This window comes from Hylobates moloch, unplaced genomic scaffold (genome assembly GCF_009828535.3).
Source record: "Hylobates moloch isolate HMO894 unplaced genomic scaffold, HMol_V3 SCAFFOLD_17, whole genome shotgun sequence".
In the NCBI taxonomy this organism is placed as follows: domain Eukaryota; kingdom Metazoa; phylum Chordata; class Mammalia; order Primates; family Hylobatidae; genus Hylobates; species Hylobates moloch.
The window spans coordinates 61,234,541-61,257,731 of record NW_026652292.1 but is presented as its reverse complement, the minus strand read 5'-3'; the positions used below and the strand labels follow the sequence as shown (position 1 = coordinate 61,257,731).

The 23,191-nt window shown below is 35.6% G+C and overlaps 1 protein-coding gene across 1 annotated transcript in view; it reads right to left on the bottom strand.

Annotated features, from left to right (window-relative positions):
* Positions 1 to 1,222: 1,222 nt before the first annotated feature.
* DHX15 (DEAH-box helicase 15) overlaps positions 1,223 to 23,191 on the bottom strand; it is a 61,453-nt gene continuing 39,484 nt past the window's right edge. Inside the window, exons 7-14 of the mRNA XM_032136118.2 lie at positions 21,332 to 21,418; positions 20,261 to 20,410; positions 19,226 to 19,334; positions 18,494 to 18,685; positions 15,429 to 15,551; positions 11,238 to 11,428; positions 8,001 to 8,170; positions 1,223 to 6,461 (exon numbers count right to left, since the gene is read on the bottom strand). Coding sequence (XP_031992009.1) covers positions 6,344 to 6,461; positions 8,001 to 8,170; positions 11,238 to 11,428; positions 15,429 to 15,551; positions 18,494 to 18,685; positions 19,226 to 19,334; positions 20,261 to 20,410; positions 21,332 to 21,418 — 1,140 coding nt within the window. The 3' untranslated portion in view covers positions 1,223 to 6,343. The remainder of the gene's footprint in view (positions 6,462 to 8,000; positions 8,171 to 11,237; positions 11,429 to 15,428; positions 15,552 to 18,493; positions 18,686 to 19,225; positions 19,335 to 20,260; positions 20,411 to 21,331; positions 21,419 to 23,191) is intronic.

Below are 23,191 nucleotides of genomic sequence, written 5' to 3'. Positions count from 1 at the left end.
GGCAAGATCTTAAAGACTTTACCACTTTTCTACATCCCTGCTACCCATCATCAACCAGGGGTAGCCTTCCACTTCAGTTCTCAGGCTAGCGTGAATTCATCATCAAAATTGTAAGATCTAAGTATGCCCATGATCTAAGGCATCTCTTTCACCATCTCTTGCTTACTCACAATCAAACCACTTTCAAAGTCTCATGCATTACTCCCTCTCTCAAGCCTGAACTTGATCCACCTCAGATTAACAGATACATCCCTCTGTGCCAAGATAAGAGAGACTAAATTTAAGCTGAAGTCCCTTGTAACTTTCCCTTCTATCTTCATCCTGGTCTATGAAAATCTCTCCTATTTTCAAGGCTAACATCACTAAGTTTGACCTCAACTTCAGATCAAGTGTGTCCATAATCCCAGTCTCTCCCATGACACAGGTACAGGTTTTGCCTAAAATTTCAAGGTGGTCCGTTAACTTGAAATTTCTTTCCTCTTGGTCTCAATCCTGCCCATGAAACTTTCCGTTAAAAGCAGTCTTTGCAAGCTTTCCCACTTCAAAACCCTTTCTCACCCAACAATGCCTACAGGTAGACTAAATGAAGGCATGCAAGGGGTTCTGGCAAACTGAAGAATACATGCCTACCTACAAAGCAGCTAATTAACGGTGTGTCACGAGAAACTTCAGGTAGGCCCACCCTTGCCAGACTTAGGAATATTTTGAAAACTTTACATGGATCTATTTTTACAGAAAGGTGCTCTATTTCTTTGAAGCACTTCATGAGGATCACATGAGGGCAGGCTGCATCTGGGCCCTTTTAACTACCTGCTTGCATCCTCTACCTTAAACTTACATAAGCTGGCTAAAGACCAAACTACCAATTCCCATAGCTTTCAGGATTCACAGTTCCCATCCACTACACACCTCTCTGCAGCATGAAACTCCACTATCTAAATAAATTATTTTACTTTCTGGCTGCTCCTTCACCCCTCCCCTTCTCTTATTAAAGGTTCTGTGCTTTTTCATCTTCACTATTTTTTTTCTCTCTCAGCAGCAACTAGGATCTCAAATTGATCTGCAGCCTAGATTCATGACTGGCACCCCAAGCCATGCATCTCATATAGCCTACACAAGCTATCTCTGATGACTCTTTTGCTTTACACCACCACTTCATCTCTGACCCTTTCATTCTGATTCTTCTTTTCCAGTTCAATCTCATTACCTGGGTTATTGTGTAGTATTTTTTCTAAATGATTTCAGTGAACCCTCTTCCAAAAATCTATCCTCTATATTGAACTCAGATGCACACCTAGCCTAACCTTCAAGTTCCTCCACAACTCAACCCCAACCTAAATTCATAGTCTCCTGTTTTTACCTAAATAAAGAGATCATGCTCCATTCAAACCAGACTGCTCTTTGCTGTCCTCTTAGCATACTACCAAAACTGGCCCCGACCAAAAAGCACAAACCATTAAACCATTTAAGAAAACAAACAAAAACCAACCCAAAACCAAATACTGGACTTGATCAATATTTTAAAAAGTTCTACTCTTCTGGGTCAGGCGCAGTGGCTCCCTCCTGTAATCCCAGCACTTTGGGAGGCCGAGGTGGATGGATCACCTGAGGTCGGGAGCTCAAGACCAGCCTGACCAACATGGAGAAACCCGGTCTCTACTAAAAGTACAAAATTAGCTGGGCATGGTGGCACATGCCTGTAATCCCAGCTACTCTGGAGGCTGAGTACTCAGGAGAATCAGTTGAACATGGGAGGTGGAGGTTGCAGTGAGCTGGGATCACACCACTGCACTCCAGCCTGGGCAACAAGAGCGAAACTCTGTCTCAAAAAAAAGTTCTACTCTGCAAAACACACTCTTAAGCAAACAACAGTACAAGCTAACGGGTTAGAGAAACATTTGCAAAACACATTATCTCATAAAGAAGTTAGATCCAGTATACACAAAGAACTCTTAAACTCAATAATTAAAAAAACTAATTATAAAAAGGGCAAAAGTTATGACCAGTCACTTCACCTAAGAGATATAAATGGCAAATAGGGACATGAAAAGATATCCCAATATTCCACACCATTACTGATTAGTCGTTAGAGAAATGCAAACAAACCACAAGGTACAACACCTACTAAAATGGCTAAAATTTAAAACAAAATAGATACTATGAAATGTTGGCAAGGATACAGGGCAATCAAAACACCTATATGCTGATGGTGGGGGAGCAAAATGATACAGTATTTTGAAAAACTAGCCGTTTCTCACAAAATTTAACGTACATTTATCACAACCCAGCAATCTTGATTCCTAGTTACTTACCCAATAGAAAAACTTACCCAGGCCCATATAAAAATCTACATGCAAATAGCTTTACTCATAACAGTCAAAAGCTGACTTTCTAACAAGTGGAAAACACATAAATATGGTACGTAGACAATGGAATACTACCCAGCAATATAAAAAGAACTCACTGATATATGTGAAATAGATGACTCTTGAAAGGATTATGCCAAATGAGAGAATCTAGACACAAAACACCACACACAGTATGATTCCAAGTAGCCAAACACTTGGAATAGGAGGAAGGGTATTAGCTACGAGAGACATGGGGAACTTTTTAGGGTGATGAAGATGTTGCATATTGATTGTGGTGACACACAACTATATACATTTGTCAAACTTTATCAGACTATATAGTTGATGTTAATTATACCTCAATAAAGCAGAACTTTAAAAACTGTCTCTGAACCATGACTCTTGCTCTGAAATGCTGTTAATCATCTAAGAAATCCTTATAGCCTATTTTTTAGGGACCACTAAAAATGCACAAGACCAGAAAACCACCTCATCATGTTCTCTAATATTAAAAGAAACTGCAAATTTCAAATTAATGTTTACATACAATCATCTACTAAATCTGTCAACTTCATTTTTAAATGTAACTGATAAAAACGGCATTTGAAATAACGTGGTTAGTTTCATACAAGAATTCTGAGACTGTTAGAAAACATTTATAATTAAGATATTCCTATCCTGCCTTTAATTTTTTTAAATGTCATTAATGAGCTATGGATATATTTGAACATGTAGGGTGAAGTCTCCAAAGATTAACACGACCCAAGGTCTGTGAAGGTCCCTTCTCAGCCCTGAGTCACAAAGATTAAAATTCTCAAGTAATAATTAGGTGCCTTAAATTTATACTAAGATTAATATGAAACAAAAGTACGCTGTGGTTGCTTGAAAGGTTAATGTAATTTGAAATTGTAGTAACAGAAGTGATGGTAGGCCTGGTCCTCTGGGAAATAGCAAGTTCAACTGCAGTCTGTCCAGCTTAGACCATAGTACTGACTGCAATCCACAGAGTACTTGGCAGAGGTTAACCAGGAATGTTCAGAATAGCTGGAAATCATGTTAAAGAGAAATGTTGACAGGAAAGAAAACAAACAAACAAAAAAAACCCAGGGTATTCAGTCTAAATTAAAAATAAGGGAAGATGACAGTTAACTCCAAATATCTAAATGGCCATCAAGTAGCAGAACAGCCTTATTATGTTCTAGAAGGAAAAACCAGAATTAGGTGTTACACAGAAAGGGCTTTAGCTTAGCATTTCTAAGAGCTATTAGGCAGCCTTCAAGGGTAACGAACTGTTTTTCTTCATGTATCTGGTTAGGTAGGATAGCCATTAAAATTACTTCTAAGTATATGCGAGTACCTTATAAACCTAAAATTCTAGAACTAAGTCATATGCCATATAAAAAACCTGAGTTTAGAATGCTTTTGGATTCTAGCTAAATTGGTTTATTGTAGGGCATCTTTTATCTTGTCCCATTTCTCACAAATTATGTTAATTTCCTGACATTTGCAGGGTCAATGGTTCTACTTGCTGATGGCTTTCTTTCCTTATACCATATTGCAATAAGCAGTTCACCTATTCCAAGTTGAAAGATAGGGAAGGTGAACTCTTCAGGTAATCTCCAAAAAACTTTTTAATTTTCTTGCTGTATAGCATAGCTGTATGTGAACAAAGGAAACTAACAACTTTGGTGTTCAGCTGCCAAATTTGTAAGATAAGAAGGTTGAGAGAAGACAATTTTTAAAAGCCACAACTTTGTCAATAACATCAATGGTAAGAATCTTCAGCTTTAGGCTGGGCACGGTGACTCATGCCCGTAATCCCAGGACTTTGGGAGGCCGAGATGGGCGGATCACGAGGTCAGGAGACCGAGACCTTCTTGGCTAACATGGTGAAACCCCGTCTCTACTAAAAATACAAAAAAATTAGCCAGGCGTGGTGGTGGCACCTGTAGTCCCAGCTACTCGGGAGGCTGAGGCAGGAGAATGGCGTGAGCCCGGGAGGCAGAGCTTGCAGTGAGCCGAGATTGCGCCACTGCACTCCAGCCTGGGCAGCAGAGCGAGACTCCATCTTTAAAAAAACAAAAAAAACAAAAAAAGAATAATTTTCAGCTTTGGTCAGATGTAGGCAGCCTAGAACAACTGGAGATGGCGGGGGATAGACATCATGATAAAAACTCAACTTGCTCTTTCTATGTGGCCATTCTCAATGCACACCCATCATTCTTAGAAGCTCTGCCAAATACCAAACTTTATTCTAGATATCTGAAAACTCTAACACTTAACAGTTTCTCTGTAAGAAAACCTAATGGTCTAACTTCACATTTTACACAGCCCAAGATTAAATAATACGTTATACCACTCTGAGACCTACTTAAAATTGGATGGTCAGATTATAAAGATACACAACAACTTACAAACTACATTTGCAGCTTAAATTAACAGGCAAAATATTCCTCTGGTGAGAGCTGCCATTTCAGTGAGAACAGTCTGACCAAGTATTTAGACTTTTTCAACATAACTTTAAGAGATTCTGGCAATGTTGCCAACATAACTTTAAGAGATTCTGGCAATGTTGCCAATGCTTAATGTTGCATGAATATCTAACCAATATTTAAATGTAACCTGAAGTATTATTCCACCATGTAAATTATTCCATGGGAACAAAATGAGGCACTTATACAAGGCACATTAACTTTTTCAAGCCACTAGGCATCATTTAGTAACACCTACCTACACTAAAAAGCATACTAGTTAGCTTCAAAGAGTTAACTTGCCCAACTCCCTAAGTCACATGCTAGTTACCAAGTATATTTAAATGCCAGGCACACACCTATATATTTCCTTTAACACTTAAAAACTTACAAAGGTAGAAGGGGAAGAAGAGGGAAGTCCAGACATTAATGAGTACAGTATTTAGTCTTCACATGAAAATAATTAAGAAAAATTTTATGGGCCACATAAAACACCTTAATTTTCATTCCAAAATGAACGTAGACAAGTTTTCAACTTGCCTACTGCCTGTCATAGAAAATGGAAGGTCAAATGTACATTTTAACACACTATACAAATTATTTCGTATACTGCATAAAACTTCCATCACTAAGAATTTTGTTAAAACTGAGATCCAAAATATGCTTTCCTCTTACCTAATACTAATAAACATGTTAGAGAAGCTAGAAGTACAATAAAAACATCTGACAAAAATGTAGTTAAGATAATAAATTATGAGCCTTATGAAAGGAACTCTAAGAAAGACAAGTAGAGAGCTCTCCTTTCATTATTCTTTTGGGGTCCAGTGTCAAATGATCACTACACACACTTTACCCCTTTTAGATCGATCACATCCTGATTAACCTAACAAAGCACTAAGCCATGCTCTTAAAAATATTCCTTTAACAGCTACTTTTCCTAAGGAGTACTCCTGGTAGAAAGACACTAAATATGTAGTAATAGTATAATTATAATAATAAAAAAGCTCCACACTTGAAAAGAAAAACAGCTATACTTAGAGACTAGAAAAAAGATACCAAAGGGCTTTGGCCAAAATTAGTATAAATAGACTTTATTGAAGTCAGTGCCTCTGTACTGAGACAGAAGATTGTGTCTACATAAGCACAAGTTGTAACATTTCACAACTTCTAAAAGGAATGTCAACAATTACAACGATCATGCATACCATGGTCGATAATCACATTTTAGAAGCATTTTCAACCATTTCTAAAGAAATGCTTATAACATTGTTATATATAGAACTACTTTCAATAAACTGCAAAACATTGATCGACTTTTCCAGTATGAGCTACAGTGTCAACACAAAAGGGAGGCATAAATGTTTAATTTATGAAATCAGAATGGAATATTTACTGTAAAGAAAAATTAAAAAGCTTTCAAATAAAGGCCATTATCGAACCAACGTGAAGAGCACAACTCGAACTTTTGAGTTCATTCATCTTTTAAAGCTGTCCTCTCAATAACTTCAGTTCTAAGCACTGAATTCAGTACTGTGAATATTCCTTGGATTGAAGTTTGGCAATGATGCGGTCCAACTGTCTCTTTGCTTCACACTGTGGGAAATTGCTCATGTCATAATATTGAGGGGCAATTTTCACCAACCTGTTTAGAAGGGGGGAGAAAAATGTCCAAATTAACATTTAATTGAAGTACTGGAGTTGTTGATAGGATTGGCGTTATTCATTAACATACTGATGAACCAAGGCAAATCTATGAATTCAAGTCTCAGAAAAATACAAATAACTAATCCTTACAAATAGCACTTTTAGAAATGTGTTAAGTATTTTATTTAGTAAGATGTGAATTTTCTGATGTTGGACTTACCATAAACTTAATAAAAAACCCCTCAAGATACATTAATGTAAAGATAACAAAGTCACTGATTTCTTTACTCTGGCACACTATTAATTTGCCACTCCAAGGATATAGTAATATATAACAGGTCCTGTGTAGGAAACATCGTGGTATTCAAATGATTGGATCTTCTCATTTTCAATGTTTTAATAACTATAACTCTATACCCCCAAAATACACTTGACTGAAATCTTTTATAAAGTTTAGCTATACAATTTTTTCCTCAACAAAGCGTTTAAGATAAAATGGTAATGTCCTACAAAATTTAAGTGTCAAAAGTCCCAAATCTGTATAAGAAAGCAGCTGCACAATATAAAGCGGTGACAGCACCTAGAATATGTGCCTTCAGTCCCACTACTCTTGGCTGACATTTCCTATCATAGGTTATAGAATAGATTCTGGCATAAATAAAACACCATGAAGGTGAGGGTTATTTTGCTTAAAATAAAACAATTCGTTCTTACTCTACATTTTGTAGAAGTTAGTATGTTAAAACACAAAGAGCTATCATTTTTATGCCTACACAGTTCCTAAAAACCAATATATAAATAATAAATAGTTGAGAGCTAATTGTAATGGGACAAAAAAAATGTAAAAAAAAAAAGATTTCTGCAAGCAAGAAACACTACTGACTTGAGTTAATCACAACAGCAAGAGAATGGCTCCAAAGAAACTCTTAAAAAAAAAAAAAAATTTAAAAAACCCTTTTTTTAAAGTATTTTTGAGAGACAGGGTCTGTCACCGTTACCCAGGCTGGAGTACAGTGGCATGATCATAGCTCACTGCAACCTCAAACTCCTGGGCTCAAGCAATCCTCCTGCCTCAGCCTCCCCAGTAGCTGGGACTACAGACGTGCAGCACCACCATGCCCAGCTAATTTTTGTACACACACCTATATATATTTTAGTAGAGATGGGTTCTGGCTATATTGCACAGGGTGGTCTTGAACCCCTGGCTTCAAGTGATCCTCCCATCCTGGCCTCCCGGAGTCCTGGGATTACAGGTGTGAGCCACCATGCCCAGCCCCTAAAGAAACTTTTCATGCTATTCAAATGTAACTTCACATTTGGCTTCAAATCCTGCCCATAAATATCAACAATCCCACTGTCCACTTATCAAAGGAAGGGTGTGAAAGATTAATCACACCATCCAGTCAATTCCCTCATACCTACAAACTAAAATATAAATTCTCAATGAATGAATGCAAGGCCATGACTCTGGCAACAGTCGGGTTCCATTTTGAGCAAAGTATTAACAAAAAACTGTTAGAACAAAAGGTGTACTTACCATTCTGGCTTGATATCTGTACATGTCCGGATGTAATTCTTTGTTGTTAGAACAAACTCATTATAAAGCACCCATTCAGGTTTGTGGTCAAGAACAGTAGAGGGATGCAACTGAACCACCTGGTTATCTTTCACAGTTAAGTAATGCCCTGTTCGTTCTAAATGTGCCACCTGAAACCAAAACCCAGTATATTATTAATACAATGCTTCTGACATGCTAGTTGTAAAGCTACCTATATAATTAGGAAGAGGCAGGCCTCCCTTTTACTTTTCATTCTATGGCTATACTTATTTATCACTGTCTGCTAAAAGCAGAGATAAGCAAACTGCCGCCTGTGGGCCAAAACCAACTCATAGCCTCTATTTGTAAGGTCTGTGAATCCAAAATGGTTTATATATCTTTAATTAGAAAGAAAAAATACCATACGAAAAACATTCCGTGAAGCATGAGTAGCATGTAAAATTCAAACTTCAGTGTCCATAAGGAAAGTTTTATTAGAACACAGCCATGCCTATTTGTCTATACCTATTATGCTCCAAGAGCAGGTAGTGTTAGGTAGTAGTTTTGACAAAGCCCTCATGGGTCCACAGAGCCCAACATTTACTATCTGATCTTTCCTGCCTTAGACCATCTAGAGCAGGCTCTTCAGCATTGGGCACCAACTATGAGTAGACAAACAACTACCAGAACATTCATGTCTAAGGTAGAAAACTAAAGCCAGGTGCAGTGGCTCATGCTTGTAATCCCAGCACTTTGGGAGGCTGAGACAGGTGGATCCCCTGAGGTCAGGAGTTCGAGACCAGCCTGGCCAACACAGTGAAACCTCATCTCTACTAAAAATGCAAAAATTAGACATGCGTGGTGGCGGATGCCTGTATCCCCAGCTACTCAGGAGGCTGAGGCAGGAGAACTGCCTGAACCCAGGAGGCGGAGGTTGCAGTGAGCTGAGATCAAGTCACTGCACTCCAGCCTGAGTGACAGAGCGAGAGCTCCATCTCAAAAAAGAAAATAAAGAAATAAAATAAAAATAAGGTAGAAAACTAGAGGGCAAAGAGGAAAAGAAAAAGGTAACCTACAAAGACAGGAAAATAAAAATGAAAAAAAAAAAAGAGCTTGCATGTGCTTCTCTTTCATTTCTTATTTGATAACGCCTTGACTGGTGATACTCATCAAAAGGGACAGTTCTCCCTTTCCAATTCTAATATTCTGTGCTTAAAGAATGAGCATGAATAATAGAAAAGAAACTCAATTTCATTCAAAATATTTACTAAACACCTATTAGGTGTCAGGTACTATAATGCATGCTGTTTCTAATAAATTTTCTGTTTGTTTTTAAAAAGAGATAGGGTTTTGCTATGTTGCCTGGGCTGGCTTCAACGCTCCTTGCTCTCTACTCAACTTCTCTAGTAGCTAGGACTACAATTTAATCTACATAATTAAGAAGTATAATGCTTGAATATAATTTCATCAGTTTTCTTTTTTTTTTTTTTGAGACGGAGTCTCACTCTTTCGTCCAGGCCGGAGCGCAGTGGCGCTATCTCGGCTCACTGCAAGCTCCGCCTCCTGGTTTCACGCCATTCTCCTGCCTCAGCCCCCCGAGTAGCTGGGACTACAGGCACCTGCCACCGCGCCCAGCTAATTTTTTGTATTTTTAGTAGAGATGGGGTTGCACCATGTTAGCCAAGATGGTCTCGATCTCTTGACCTCGTGATCTGCCCGCCTCAGCCTCCCAAAGTGCTGGGATTACAGGCGTGAGCCACCGTGCCCGGCCAATTTTTTTTTGAAATATAAAAAGCAAATTTAAGAATATGTCAACCCAGGCCTGGTGGCTCACGTCTGTAATCCCAGCACTTTGGGAGGTCAAGGTAGGAGGATCATTTGAAGCCAGGAGTTCAAGACCAGCCTGGGCAACATGGCAAGGCCCTCTTTCTACACACACAAAAAGGCAAAAATTAGCTGGGCATAGTGGCGCGTGCCTGTAGTCCCAGGAACTCAGGAGTCTGAGTTGGGAGGATCACTAGAGCCCAGGGAGATAAAAGCTGCAGTGAGCTGTGATTGCACCACTGCACTCCAGCCTGGGAGTGAGACACTGCCTCCCTCACCCTATCCCCTCCCCCTAAAAAAGAACAGGACATGCCAAAGAGAAGCTAGTACATATCAAATATTAAGAATATAGTTAAGAGTTTCAAGAAAGAATGCTCATACCTATTATTCACCAAATTCTAATAAGCCTATTATACAATAAGATGACATAATAAACATTCTGTTACTTAGATTCAAATACAGACATCTCACCAATCCCCTTTGATTTTTGATTCTGAAACTGAGTGTCCTTAGGCTCATATTCTAGCTACTGAGCCCATCTGGTCTTAAGGGTAAGCCACATCGTGCTTAACAGCACAGCCAAAGAGAGAAGGAACGAACAGGAAAGAGAGAGAAGAGATTTATCCCAAATCAAGTGATTTGTTTTCAATTTTATCACCACAAAATTTTCTTCCATTTTTCTCAAAGTTTCTCTTATTTTATAAACACCTTAAAATAACTGTTCACAGTATTTACTTGACAAGTTTTACTTCTGTTCTTATAGCCGTGAACACAGCACACTTAAACTAAATAAAACCTTTTAAATTATGTTTCATCTTTATTGCTACTCAACAGACATTTTTGGCTTTTGCAGTACCCAAGGGTCTTGGTCATAATTACCAATGATCACTCTGTAGAGGACTGTAAATGAAATCCACATATTTGATATTTGAATTTGGAGGTGCTTAGTTTTTAGATAAAGACTAAAGCCAACTGTATGTACTTCTGGATCCGCTCAGTTGCTTCCTTATAGTACTCTGTTATGACAATGTATTTCCAATTAAGACCTAGATTCAGAGAAACTTTAATGCACTGATCAATATTCACATTCCTGAAGAAATAGGTGCCTAATCACATCTGAAAGTAGCCAAAGTTTCCATTTTGTATAACAAAGGCTCTATTAATAATTCTAAAAATGATTCCTGCAGAACTAGACTACCTTAGCCATTTAGTGCATTAATTTGTTACTCATTAAATACTTAAAACTTCTTAGTATATTAATTCACTCAAAGAAACTGCATGTAACAACATTTAAGATAAATTTTTATGAGCATGCATAAACTCACTTTTGCTTTTGAGTGGATTCAAAGGACTGTTAATAGAAATCAGTGTCATGTGAGTATTTAATTATTCATTCCCATATTATCTACATACCTGCATAAAATACCCAGTAACCAAAGCTTTTCTTATATTAATATAATAGTCCCTGCTTGTAAAGTCAGTACTTCGACGAGGCAAATTAAATCTGTCCATAATTCGAGATAGCTGCTGGCGTACATTGTCTGCGGACATCAGGGACCTGTAGTTAATGAAGTTGTCATAACACCACTGAACCGATTCATGATCTAAAAAGGTAGAAGGCGGGGAGAAAAGAGGGCACCATGAATCATCCACACAGGAATGTTCTCTAATTAAAAAAATTGTTATAAAGAATAAGCTAAATAAACCAGAAAGGAGATTTACCCACAACATTTTCTTTAAATGAACTGCAATGTTACCAACTTTCTCAAAGACCTTTAGTGTGATTCAACATTAGAAACAGTAACAAGGCTTTTGGATTTGGATGCCAAAACAATGACTTTGAATTAACTATTTTTAGTGAATTATTTTACCCATTAACATCCACCTGGTTGTTTCCAAAAGATGGTCTATCAGATAAAGGAAGGCTGGAAGTATTTGGTAAAAGTCATGACCTGTTCTTTTCAATGAAACTACAGCTTTATATTAAGATAACTGCAAACAATTGTTGTGTATTGTTCTTTATGCCTGAGATAGAGCACCTCAGACTTAAAGACAGCAAAGTTTTATTGCGACACACGTGCCTCTCAGCAATTTATGAGCAAGTCCTGAAACAGAAGAAAGTTTACAAGGATGCCTCAAACCTCCACTCATGTTTAATAAACAAGACCTAAGTCTAAGCACTTCAAGTAATTTTATTACATGTATTATCAAAAGGATATTTCTCCACTGATGAATCCTTGATAAGCTTCCAACTAGCCTAGTGTTGCTCACTTAAAGAACTCAACCTGTAGCATCATGAAAGAAATTTTACAGTGACATCTTTTATGTGCCAAAGACAGTCATGGCAAAGAACTGCATTATTTATTTCAGAGGACCTTTGATAAACAAAACTAAAAGGGTTATTGTGAAACGGGAGAGAGAAAACAAAAATTAAAACAGTTGATCCTTCTCTTGCTACTGTGATGTATGCTTATCTTCAGCATACTCTTTTCTCTTTGGTTCTAGGATTCTACCAGTTATAGTGTATAACTTTGCCTTAATGTTTTTTAGACATAACAAATATATAAGTACATTTTTATCCATTACAAAATGCATCCCCATTTCAGAAATTAAGAGTGGGTGAGGTGGAGATAGGAAATAGATTTTTGAATTAAAGAATACAATAACATATTAGAACACCCATTAATTAATCCATCTGGAATGAGAAATAAAAGTTACCCATCTGAAGCTATTGACATTTAAACCAAAGTACTGAGTATCTTTGGGAGCTGAAACAGCACACCTTAGAGGTAATTTTACTTATGCTGATGCTCTGTAACAAGCTGAAAGGCAGGAAAATGCCCAAGCTGGACAATAAAAAGGCAAATTTTTGAGAGGGTTGTTGACTTGCAGACTATCGCTTGAAATGTAGTTTTGTGTGGTTCTCAATTTTTAGAATTCATGTACTACAGATGGAAAAATGGCAAATCTAAGTTATTTGTTAAGAACAAATGACTAATAACTAACATCTGATGGTTCTACTGTATTTCTAAACTTGTGAGAAATAATTGGGTAAATAAGAAAAGTAAATCTAAAACTGGGAACATTAATATAATTCTAGCTGTTTATCTCTCACCAATACAGTAAACCACCCCTAAGATCTAAAGCCAAACCATTTGTCTGATATTTAGAGAGAAATCTCCCCTCCCCAGACAGATTAAGGTACTGTAAAATAACTTAAATCTAGTTTTGGATTTCAAGGGGTTATTTACATAAATAGTATTAAGACAACATTTTAATTGACATGACATTTTAGCTTCACTATGTAATCAACTATTGTCTCTAATGTAAAACATCTTGACCCGTATCTGAAACATGCTTTTTTTCAAATGTATTCAATGTTTCAATTAATAACATACAACCATTTAAAAAGCTTTTGTGAAAATATTTCAAGTATTTTCATATCCATATGTATATGGATATATCAAAATAATAAAGCATGGGGATCTGGCAAAGTTTTTTGCTTTTTTTTTTTTTTAAAGAGCTTCTCTTATTTGAAAATGTGGCAATCAGTGATAAAAGGCTAAATCCTCACCTTTAATAAGGATAGTTCTACCAAATGTCAAGTCATCACATACTGCAAACCCCTAAAAACCACCAATGACTAACCATCCCACTGGCAGTGAGAGATCATAGTACCTTTCACTAATAGTGCATTTCTTGCGCAAACAATAGACTTGAACTTTTCCACCTCTTATTTACAGGCCACTTGTAGCCTGAGAACCATCATTCATACTTGTCCGTTTCTCTATTTTATTAGTTGTATTTTGATATAGAAAGTAGTATTTTGATGTATTTATCAGAAATAGATCACACATCTAGTGACTGGATAACACCATTTTAACTTACTACATTCCCTCTGAGTGTGAATCTGTTCCTTCTCAAGGCTTTAATAGGTTACATATCTCTTGGTCACCCAGCATGTTTCGCATACAAGAGGAATACAGTAGGTTTTTTGAGTAGATCTGTCTAATCAGGGGTAAGTCTTTAACACTAGGTAATACCAGTATTTGGATACAAGAAAGATTAAATAACTGTTCTAAGGTAAACCATGTGCTGGTCTTCAGCCTGTGGTTTCATAACCACATTTCCCTTAACTCTCATATCTGCCCCAAGTTTTCTGGGCCCGGGCAGAGAAGAGCTCCATTCTTTCTCTCCGCTAGTCATCAATTGTACTCAACTCATATCAGGGTTCTGGAGTAAGGAACAGATGTAAATCAAGTTAGGTACTACGTCTGGTGCACACACTGGCCCTCTAGCACTTCTGGACCCCAAGACAAATAAATTCACCATCACCCCTACGGAGATGTGCCAAAGTCAACAGGCTCCCCACTTTAAGAGTATAAATGAGATTTTTATGAGATAATAAAAATGAGTTACAAATAAAACCAGACATACAAAATTGGAATGTCAACTTTATAAATTAGGAAACCAATTTCTCATGAGAAGAAACTACGAACTTAGTGACAGAATTCCACATTTTGGGCACAGGGTGATAATGTAGGGCTATCAGTTAAAAAAAAAAACTGTCAGATCCAGTTGCAATTTCTGTATTTTTTTTCTCCTTTAAATTTATTAAGGTTTCCTCTTAATTTTTGTAAATGGTACATTCCAACAGCAGCAGCTAGCAGTAACTTCATTGTTATTATTTTTCCTCATTTACAAGTCACTGGCAAATGTTTTTCAGGTCACTAAATATTCTCTGATAAGATGATTTAAAGCTAGAACAATTACTTCATATGTCTACAGTATAACTCACAATTTTTCCACTAGTGGGCATTTAGGTAGCCAATTTTTTTTTTACCACCATAAATAATTCTGGTGAAATTATTTAATCAAATCAGTGTCCACAGAATACCAAAAAATAACTTTCTAAATTATTTCTGGGTCAAAGAGTATACAGTTGCTGAAGTTCCTGGTAACATAAAATCAACTTTTCATAAAGACCACAACTAACCCCACTCCCATACAGCTAAGGAAAATTTTTCTTCAATATCTGCAAATTTTATAGGTGAGAAAACGGTAAATGCCTTTCATTATCAATAATAATGCCAAAATAATAACGCACTTCTTGGGCTAACAGTAGAGCTGAACTTTTCCATATCATGTTTAGAGACCACTGGTAGCCTGAGAACCATCATTCATACTTGTCCATTTTTTTCTATTAGTTTGATTTTGGTGTAAAAAGTTCTTTATTAGTAAAAATGTTAGAGTAATGATTGTATAAACAATATAAAACTATTCTTAAAAATGTAAAATGCACAGAAATAAAAGTATATAAAAACTTGTATGTTAGTGATAAATGTCATACAAGTCTGTCATTTTTACCACTGTTATTTTTCAGGTTTTCTACAATTGGTGCCTTATCCCCTGATTATAAACATAAAAAACTTTGAAAAAGATTGGCAATTTCTATTTCAAATGCTCGTCAGGAGTTTTTCAAAAGTACCTCTGGGTTTCTAATGTAAGTTGTCACGGATAATAAATCAAAGTGGGATGAAGAAACATCTTATACACTGCAAGTGACATTTAGACAAGAGTGTCTCCAAACAAATTTACACTTACTTTGTTTAAAAGCATGGTAGACGTTCAGCAGTGTCAGATGATCTCCATCTATGTGGGCAAATCTCATCTTGGCCTCATCTGCGGCTTTCTTGGCCTCCGTGGGGCGAACAAAACACTGTGGGACTAAACAAGGTTGGTATGGGCCCAACACAAACGCCCATATCGATGAGTCACGCATTCACAGATAGAGGAACAAGGCCTAGCTAGGTCAGTTCACAGAGCATAGGGCAGGGCAGGATGGCCTCCAACTGCATCTTGGACTGTTTACTACCTTGATTTGGTACATCAACACCTAACCACATCTGTAAGACAAGAGGGTTTCAAAGCTACAGAGTACCTGATTATTTTAACTAGATCTAAAAGTAGGCATCAAAACAGCTATTCTGAAGGCCATCAGGATACTAAAAAGCTCAACTTATTTAAAAAAACCAGTGCTGATAGCTCTACCAATAATCAGAATAATGGTGTCAATTGCCTTTTAGCTAACTATAATTTTTAAAAAGGGCATCCCCTAAATCTGTTGAATGGCTGTGAAAGTTAGGAAGCTATGCTTGCCCACTGCAGAGCTAACAACAACTTTGAAACCGGTCTACTGTCATGTTTCTATCAGAATTTTTTCCCTAATACTGTGGCTATTACCAGCTGGTGGGTATCACTATTAGCACCGGTGAGCAGAAGCATACGTAAACATAAAAATATCAAGAATTCTTGGGTTTGCATGATAGCAGTAGTGGTGGAAGGTTAAACCGCCTTTGAATTAAGAAAACTCAAAAAGGCTGGGATATTCAGCCTAGTGTTTCAGCATTTTAACAAAAGGATTAGAAAATAAAGTCCCAAATTTAAAAAAGAAAAAAAAAACAAACTTATTTGAATCAAAACCTCAATATAAAAGCAAAGTCCAATATTTCGAAAGTTGACAATTAGTCTGAAACAATCATATCAAGGGTCATCAAAATATGTAACTACAGTTATTTGTTTAGAGCCTCAATATTAATTCACATAAAACTTTAAATTGTTACAAAGCATGTACTACATTTTTTGAAATACAACTTTCCTTAATTCAGTTTAGCAATTCCATAGTCATAAAAGCAATATGAAAATAAAAATACTTAACAGCTTGGGACTTTTTCAACACATTTTAAAAGCTCTTAAAACCTTGTCAATGAAAAAATTCATAAATTATCGGTTCGGATAGAAGATAATGGGAATAATCAACAACAAGATAAAATACAGTATCATATTACTCTTTCCCATACAGTTTCCCCTTTAAAAAGATGCCAAAATAGCCAAATAGTGACAACAAAACATGATCATAATAAATATTAAAACTCTTGCTTAATTTAATTGAAGCAAGGTAATTCATAAAAGCACACAAACTTCTCACAGCTGTGAATTTTAATGTGAACTAGCCACTAGAGTTAAGTGGGAATAAATAAGTAGTGCTCTCAAAGGCCTCTAGATTTGCACTGTTAATATCAGGATCTCAAAACTTCAAAAACTATTTTAATGTCAAACAAAGCATTACAAGCTCAGCAAACTATTTTTTATTCCCTGACTTCTTCCTTGCCTCTTATTTCAACACTTTTCCTACAAATGGACCGTTTAAAAACAGTCCACTTACATTGCTGCACATAAATGCTCATTCTCCTGACAAACTAAAGGTTTTTATTTGTAATAAATAAAAATAAGGTTTTTTAAAATTACAAATAAAACTGAGATGTAGTTGGAAGATTACAACTGCATCACAACAACAAACTTCTTACAGTGCTAATATTCTAAACTCAAACAATAGTAATCATGTAATCATGTAAGTATATCTGATAAGAGAACCTAGAGAAATAAAAACTAAGCAGATAGACAAGTAAGTACACAATCCATTAGTTCTTGCCCCATACTTTCTCTAAAAACTAAAATCTTGGGAGAAGTACAACTGGAAGAATCTATAAAACAACATAAGAAAGGCAGACAACAACCTACCACCACCTCCGCAAATGAACCTACAATTTAATTAAAGTGACTCAATACTGCCCTGCCCATCTGCTCTGAGTCTGATCAGTCATAACTCTGCAAGAAAACATTTTAGCTACTTCTTAAATAAAAAATTCACACCATTAGAATATACCATACATCTAAACTAAGCCATAATTTTATATTTAAATTTTTTTCAATTTATCCTTTAATTCCACAGAATATTTTGAAATATATGCAGCATTAAGATCAATAAACCACTCAGCTATAGGGAGTCAGTTCTCTCCGGTGCTAAAACTAGTAGCAGAGAATATTCTGATCGTCAGTAAGAACTTATTTTCTATTTTTAGCTGTAAGAATAGCCATTCATTTGTTTCTTAACAATATTTCTTCTCCTTTAGGGAAAATCTAATTTCCAAGTTACTATTCATTTGTGGATTACATTTTATTGTTACTAAAAACAGCATTATTTCCTTAGCTTAATGGTCCAATTTTACAAAATTAGCAATTTTATATATTAGGTATGTTTCTTTTACCAAGTTTTTCTACTATTGTAAAAGAATACCATTATCAGATTAGATTTTAAGCCTAAAATTATACATTACTATTTCTATTTACTTGATATCAAGTTTGAAATTCATGTTTGTTTGGGTGCCATTGGAGTACATATATAGAAAAGGCTCAACTTAATGTATAGCTTTAAGTTTGTCACAGGCACATTTAATAGAGCTAAGTACGAGAGCAAAGTTCTTCCTGTACTTGCAGTAAAAAACAAAAAACAAAAAAACCACAAAGATAGCAGTGATGGACCTTTAACCAAAGAATTCAGTTACAACTGTGCTCAAACTTACTGCAATTTTTATTAGCACTCAAGAGAGCCAATGCTTTACTATCTTTTGTGCACAATGACTTACTTTACTTTTGTAAGCACTATGTCATTACGAAGCTATTTACAAGGTATTTAGGAAACAAAATTAATTCCTTAAAACCATCTATAAAATCCACTATCATACTAAAAACTAAAAAACAAAAACAAAAGTGAAGTCCACCCAAACTTTGAAGAGCTGGGCTTTTTTTTGTTCCTTTCCCTCTATTACCTGACAACATAGCAGTAATAGATAGGACCTCATTAGAACAGTTGTAGTCACAACTTGCAATAACCATTTTTGCGAGCTGTGGATCTAGAGGAAACTCTGCCATCATGGATCCCAATTCAGTCAGATCTCCATCATCATTTAAAGCAGCCAGATAATTCAAAAGTTCCAGGGCTCTCATCAGAGTTTCAGGAGCTAGTGGTAAAAGACAATCTATTAGACACGGTGCCTTAAGCAAGCAAAAATGTGACAAAGTACGAACTATTATAAGCAATCTCATTTTTCATTCTGCAGTGGACCAAACTCAAACTCAAACTGTCATCCAATTCAATTATACAGATCTAGCAAACAATGAATCATAAAAACATTGCAAAATTTTCCTGTAGGCAAAACTGTCTTCTTCCGAAATACATTAAATAATTGCTAATTCATCAATGCGTTTATCAAACTGTTTTTTCCCCAAAGAAAAATTAGGAATTCTCATATTTTCATGCCCAGAGGATAATTCAATTTACCTAAACTCCCCCATAATAACTTTTGAAGAAAAAAAAGAATGTGCTCATGTAACTGTCACCTTTTTTAGTTTTAATGCTATCATGTAAGACTTAATCTCGATGCATACTGGACGGAAAAAGCAAAATGTATTTAATACATGTATTAAATAGGATGCAGAAAAACACTAAGAGTCAATTTTGGTTAAAAGATCTGATAAAAATGTGTTTTGATAAGTCATACCTGGTGGATCCATAAAATCAAAATGTACCAAATCATCAATACCAAGTTTCTTCAATTGTAACACAACTGATCCTAAATTAGATCGCAAAATCTCAGGATAGGTGTTATCCTAGCAAAAAACAAAAACATTTATTTGTCATGTTAAAAATGCCTCAGTCTCCTTGTTCCAGAAAACAAAAATCTGCTGCCTCCTGAGCTATTTGTTTTGGCATTACTTCTACACTGTCTCAGTAGAGATAAATACTTGTAGGCTAGATTAGAGAGAAATCATTTTTCTCCAACTATCTTTATAGTATTCAAAGTGTTTGCTACTGTCCATAAAACTCGCAACTTCAGAAAGAAATCTGTATAGTAGTCTTCACTCATCTGTACTTGCAATTTCCATGGTTTCAGTTAAGCACTGTCAACAGAAAAAATTTTAAAGATTCCAGAAACAATCCATCAATTATAAATTGTGCAACATTCTTAGTAGTATGCTACATACACTATACGCCCATTTGTCACTTAGCAACCATCTGTTATTAGATCAACTTTTGCAGTATCACAGTACTTGTGCCCAAGTAACCTTATACTTAATAATGGCCCCAAAGCGCCAAGAATAGTGATGCTGGCAATTTGGATATGCCAATGAGAGGCCCTGAAGTGCTTCCTTTAAGTGAAAGGTTGAAAGTTAGTAAGGAAAGAAAAAAAGTTGAAACCTAGTAAGGAAAGAAAAAAAAAAAAAAATCACATCTAAAGAATGTATCTTCTATCAGTGAAATTGTAAAGAAAGATATTTATACATAGTGTATGTAGGTAAGGTTCAGCATATTCTAGTTTTCAGCGTGGGAGGGGGAGGGTCTTGGAATGCATCAGCCTCGAATAAGGGGGTGTACAACTATCTAAGTTAATTACACCACACATTTCACTCCTGGAAAAGCTAAGGAGCTTTTAATCCTAAAGGGCAAGATTAAGTAAATAAGGCAATTTTCTTCTGGTAAGATAATTCAACTTAACATTTTAAACATATCGGCAGGAAATGACAATACCCCATACCTGCATTTCCGTTTTATAAGCTTTCTCTGTGTAAAGTCTGAAGCATTTTCCAGGTCTGGTACGTCCAGCTCTACCAGCCCTTTGTTGAGCTGAAGCTTTACTAATAGCTGTCACCAAAAGGGACTCAACTCTGATTCGAGGATTGTAGACCTATTGGAATTGAAATAACGCAGGAGTCTTTCTTCAGTCAAACATAAAATTGTGATGCAACAGAAGTACCCAAAGCCCACAGTTAATTCCAAAATAAACAAAGAAATATCGATAGCCATAAATCATGCTGCTACAATAGACAACCCATCATCCTGAACCTTTAAGTTCTTTCAGACATTCTAATTCGATCATCTGAAAGACTCAAACTAACATGAAAAACTTCTCGTCAAACACACAGACAGCTTATATAATCCTTACTCCTCCTAATTTCAGGTCTATAAGGCTGACCTTGTTCCTTGCTTTTTATATGCTGGGCAGTCAAGGATTCTGCCCGAAAAGAAACCTTCACTTTCAAAACTCGACAGTCTGAGTACTATGACTATTACTGTTTAATGAAAAAATTTCCATCAATAACAAAATGTAATCAATTTATCCAAAAGATATTTGAAAAATAAAACATGTATTTATTGAATAGCCACTTCACCTGCATTTCACTTCATTTAGTATACAGCACTGTTAAACTAGAGGAGTAACATAGTACTGTTTTCAAATAGTGTGCCTAGTTGACAGCAGTAACTCTAATGTTGGATAAGTGACTGAACTGCAGGGATGGAAATCCTGTACTTTATTACTAAACCCATACTGTTCAATGAATATACAAGCCAAAACGCCCACCGTCACTACACTGAAACAAAGAAACCAAAGCAACTCTAAAAGAAAAAAAAGCCTAGAATTACATATTAAACACTGTCTTAATTTCTGAGAGCCAGCCAAAACATAAAGGGTTCATACAGCAGAAATCTGAAAACGAAACAAAAGATAGGAAAATAATTCTGAAAGGTAAATTTTAGCCATTAAATGAATGGGTAGTAAGTGCTGTTAAACCAACTCTAATTTATAAAGTATCCACTAAATATGTACCTTCTGTTTCGCAAATCCAGGATCAATCACAAACACCACACCATCTATTGTCAAAGATGTCTCTGCTATGTTAGTTGACACAACTACCTGTTAAGAAATGGAGTATATAAATTATATTACATATCAAATAAAATTAACAGGACTGTTAAAGATCAGCCACTTTCACTAACACAAGGAATTTCGAACTAGCAAATAAACTAGAAATATTATTTGATCTTCAATGGCCAATGCTTTAAAAAGGTAAATTAAAATTTAAGAAACCAAAATTTTCTTTATGCCACAACAGCAACTTTTCTCAACAAAGCTATTACTTCAGGTTATCACTCAACCCCGTTACATTTTGCTTAATCAAATTAATGGACAGCATAAAAAGAAAAATACTGATAAAGCAACATAACATGCCTTACAAAATGTCTGATAAAACAGCCCTTATAATTTGTATTCAAATTTCCACAAGTGTATCTTTCAATGTTTTTGGGCAATATTTACAAATGAAAACTTCATTATTTATATCACCAAAATTCAACTCAACATTTTAAACAAAATGCCACATGGAAAAAACCTCAAGTTATAATCCAATAAGAACAGACAGATCAGCAGAATCAAATGTAAATACTTTGGTAAGTGCATAGTCTCAAAGGGATGACATGTAATACGTTACTACACACAAAGCAACTGTTACGAACTATAATTCTTCATTGACAGAAAATGTTTAAAGCATTTACATACTAACATGATAGCTTGTTTTGTATATGTGCATGTTTTACTATATATTACATATGTTTTAGAAAATTAGTTAAGGACTTGGGAAATACATGTTACATATAATTTTTTTTTTTTTTTTAAATAGGAAATGGGGATTCCTCATTAGTATTTTAACTCAGGACATGACTTTCAGGAACAGGTTACTGATATTAAGTTGAAGATGTCTGTATATGCGAGCAATTGATACAGAAGATGAATCAAACAGAGTCTGCTTTTACCATTTGTAAGGGATGATTAGACATGGATAGAAAGTGTGAGTGGCACCAAAGGCACACTGTGAAATTTAAAAAGGTTTTACTTCCATAGCAAAGACAAGAAAAGCTTTACTGAAAAATAATAGCATTTAGGATAGTCCTTGAAGGTAAGGTTAAGACCTACTCACGAGAGAAGGAAACAACACTAGCACTAAAGTTCAATCTTAAAAAAACACATGTGGGAGAAATGCCTATGGGCACATACAAAAAATGAAAAGATTTATATTTATCCCTATTTTATTTTAAAAACACTTAATTTTATAAATCAAATAGCTTTAAAAAATCATAGGCTTTTGCTGCATTAACTATTTTACTTAACAGTTTCATTTTCTGATTTCATATTTACTAAGTAGTAGACTTCCCAAAATACTAGCAGGAAACCTCAGGGATTTAAAAACATAATAGCAATTTACCATCAGGGTATTTCAGAATAATTTACAAGTCAAAAACCAAAATGTTTCCTTTTATTTGTCAGTTGAAAAGACTGACAACTAGCAAAAGAATAAGGAACCACAAGTGGTTTGATGATGTTGCTGAAATATTCTTCAGTACATTTAGATGAATAATCAGCAACTAGAACGGAAGCAAACAACGACATACATAAGGTTAACAGGTGAAACTCGAATAAGCATAACCTGCATTTAATATTCTTCTAGAAAGTCAGTTTGTTGTAGTTAAAGAAGTGATGAATTTAGAGGTAACTGGCAGACCTAGCAATCAAACCTGAGTAGCTAAAGTAACTGTGGAAAGGTTTTAACACCCCCAAGCTTGTATTCCTTTTATAACTTGCATATTACTTAGTCTACGTAACACAGGGTTGTAGGGAATAAATTATGTAAGG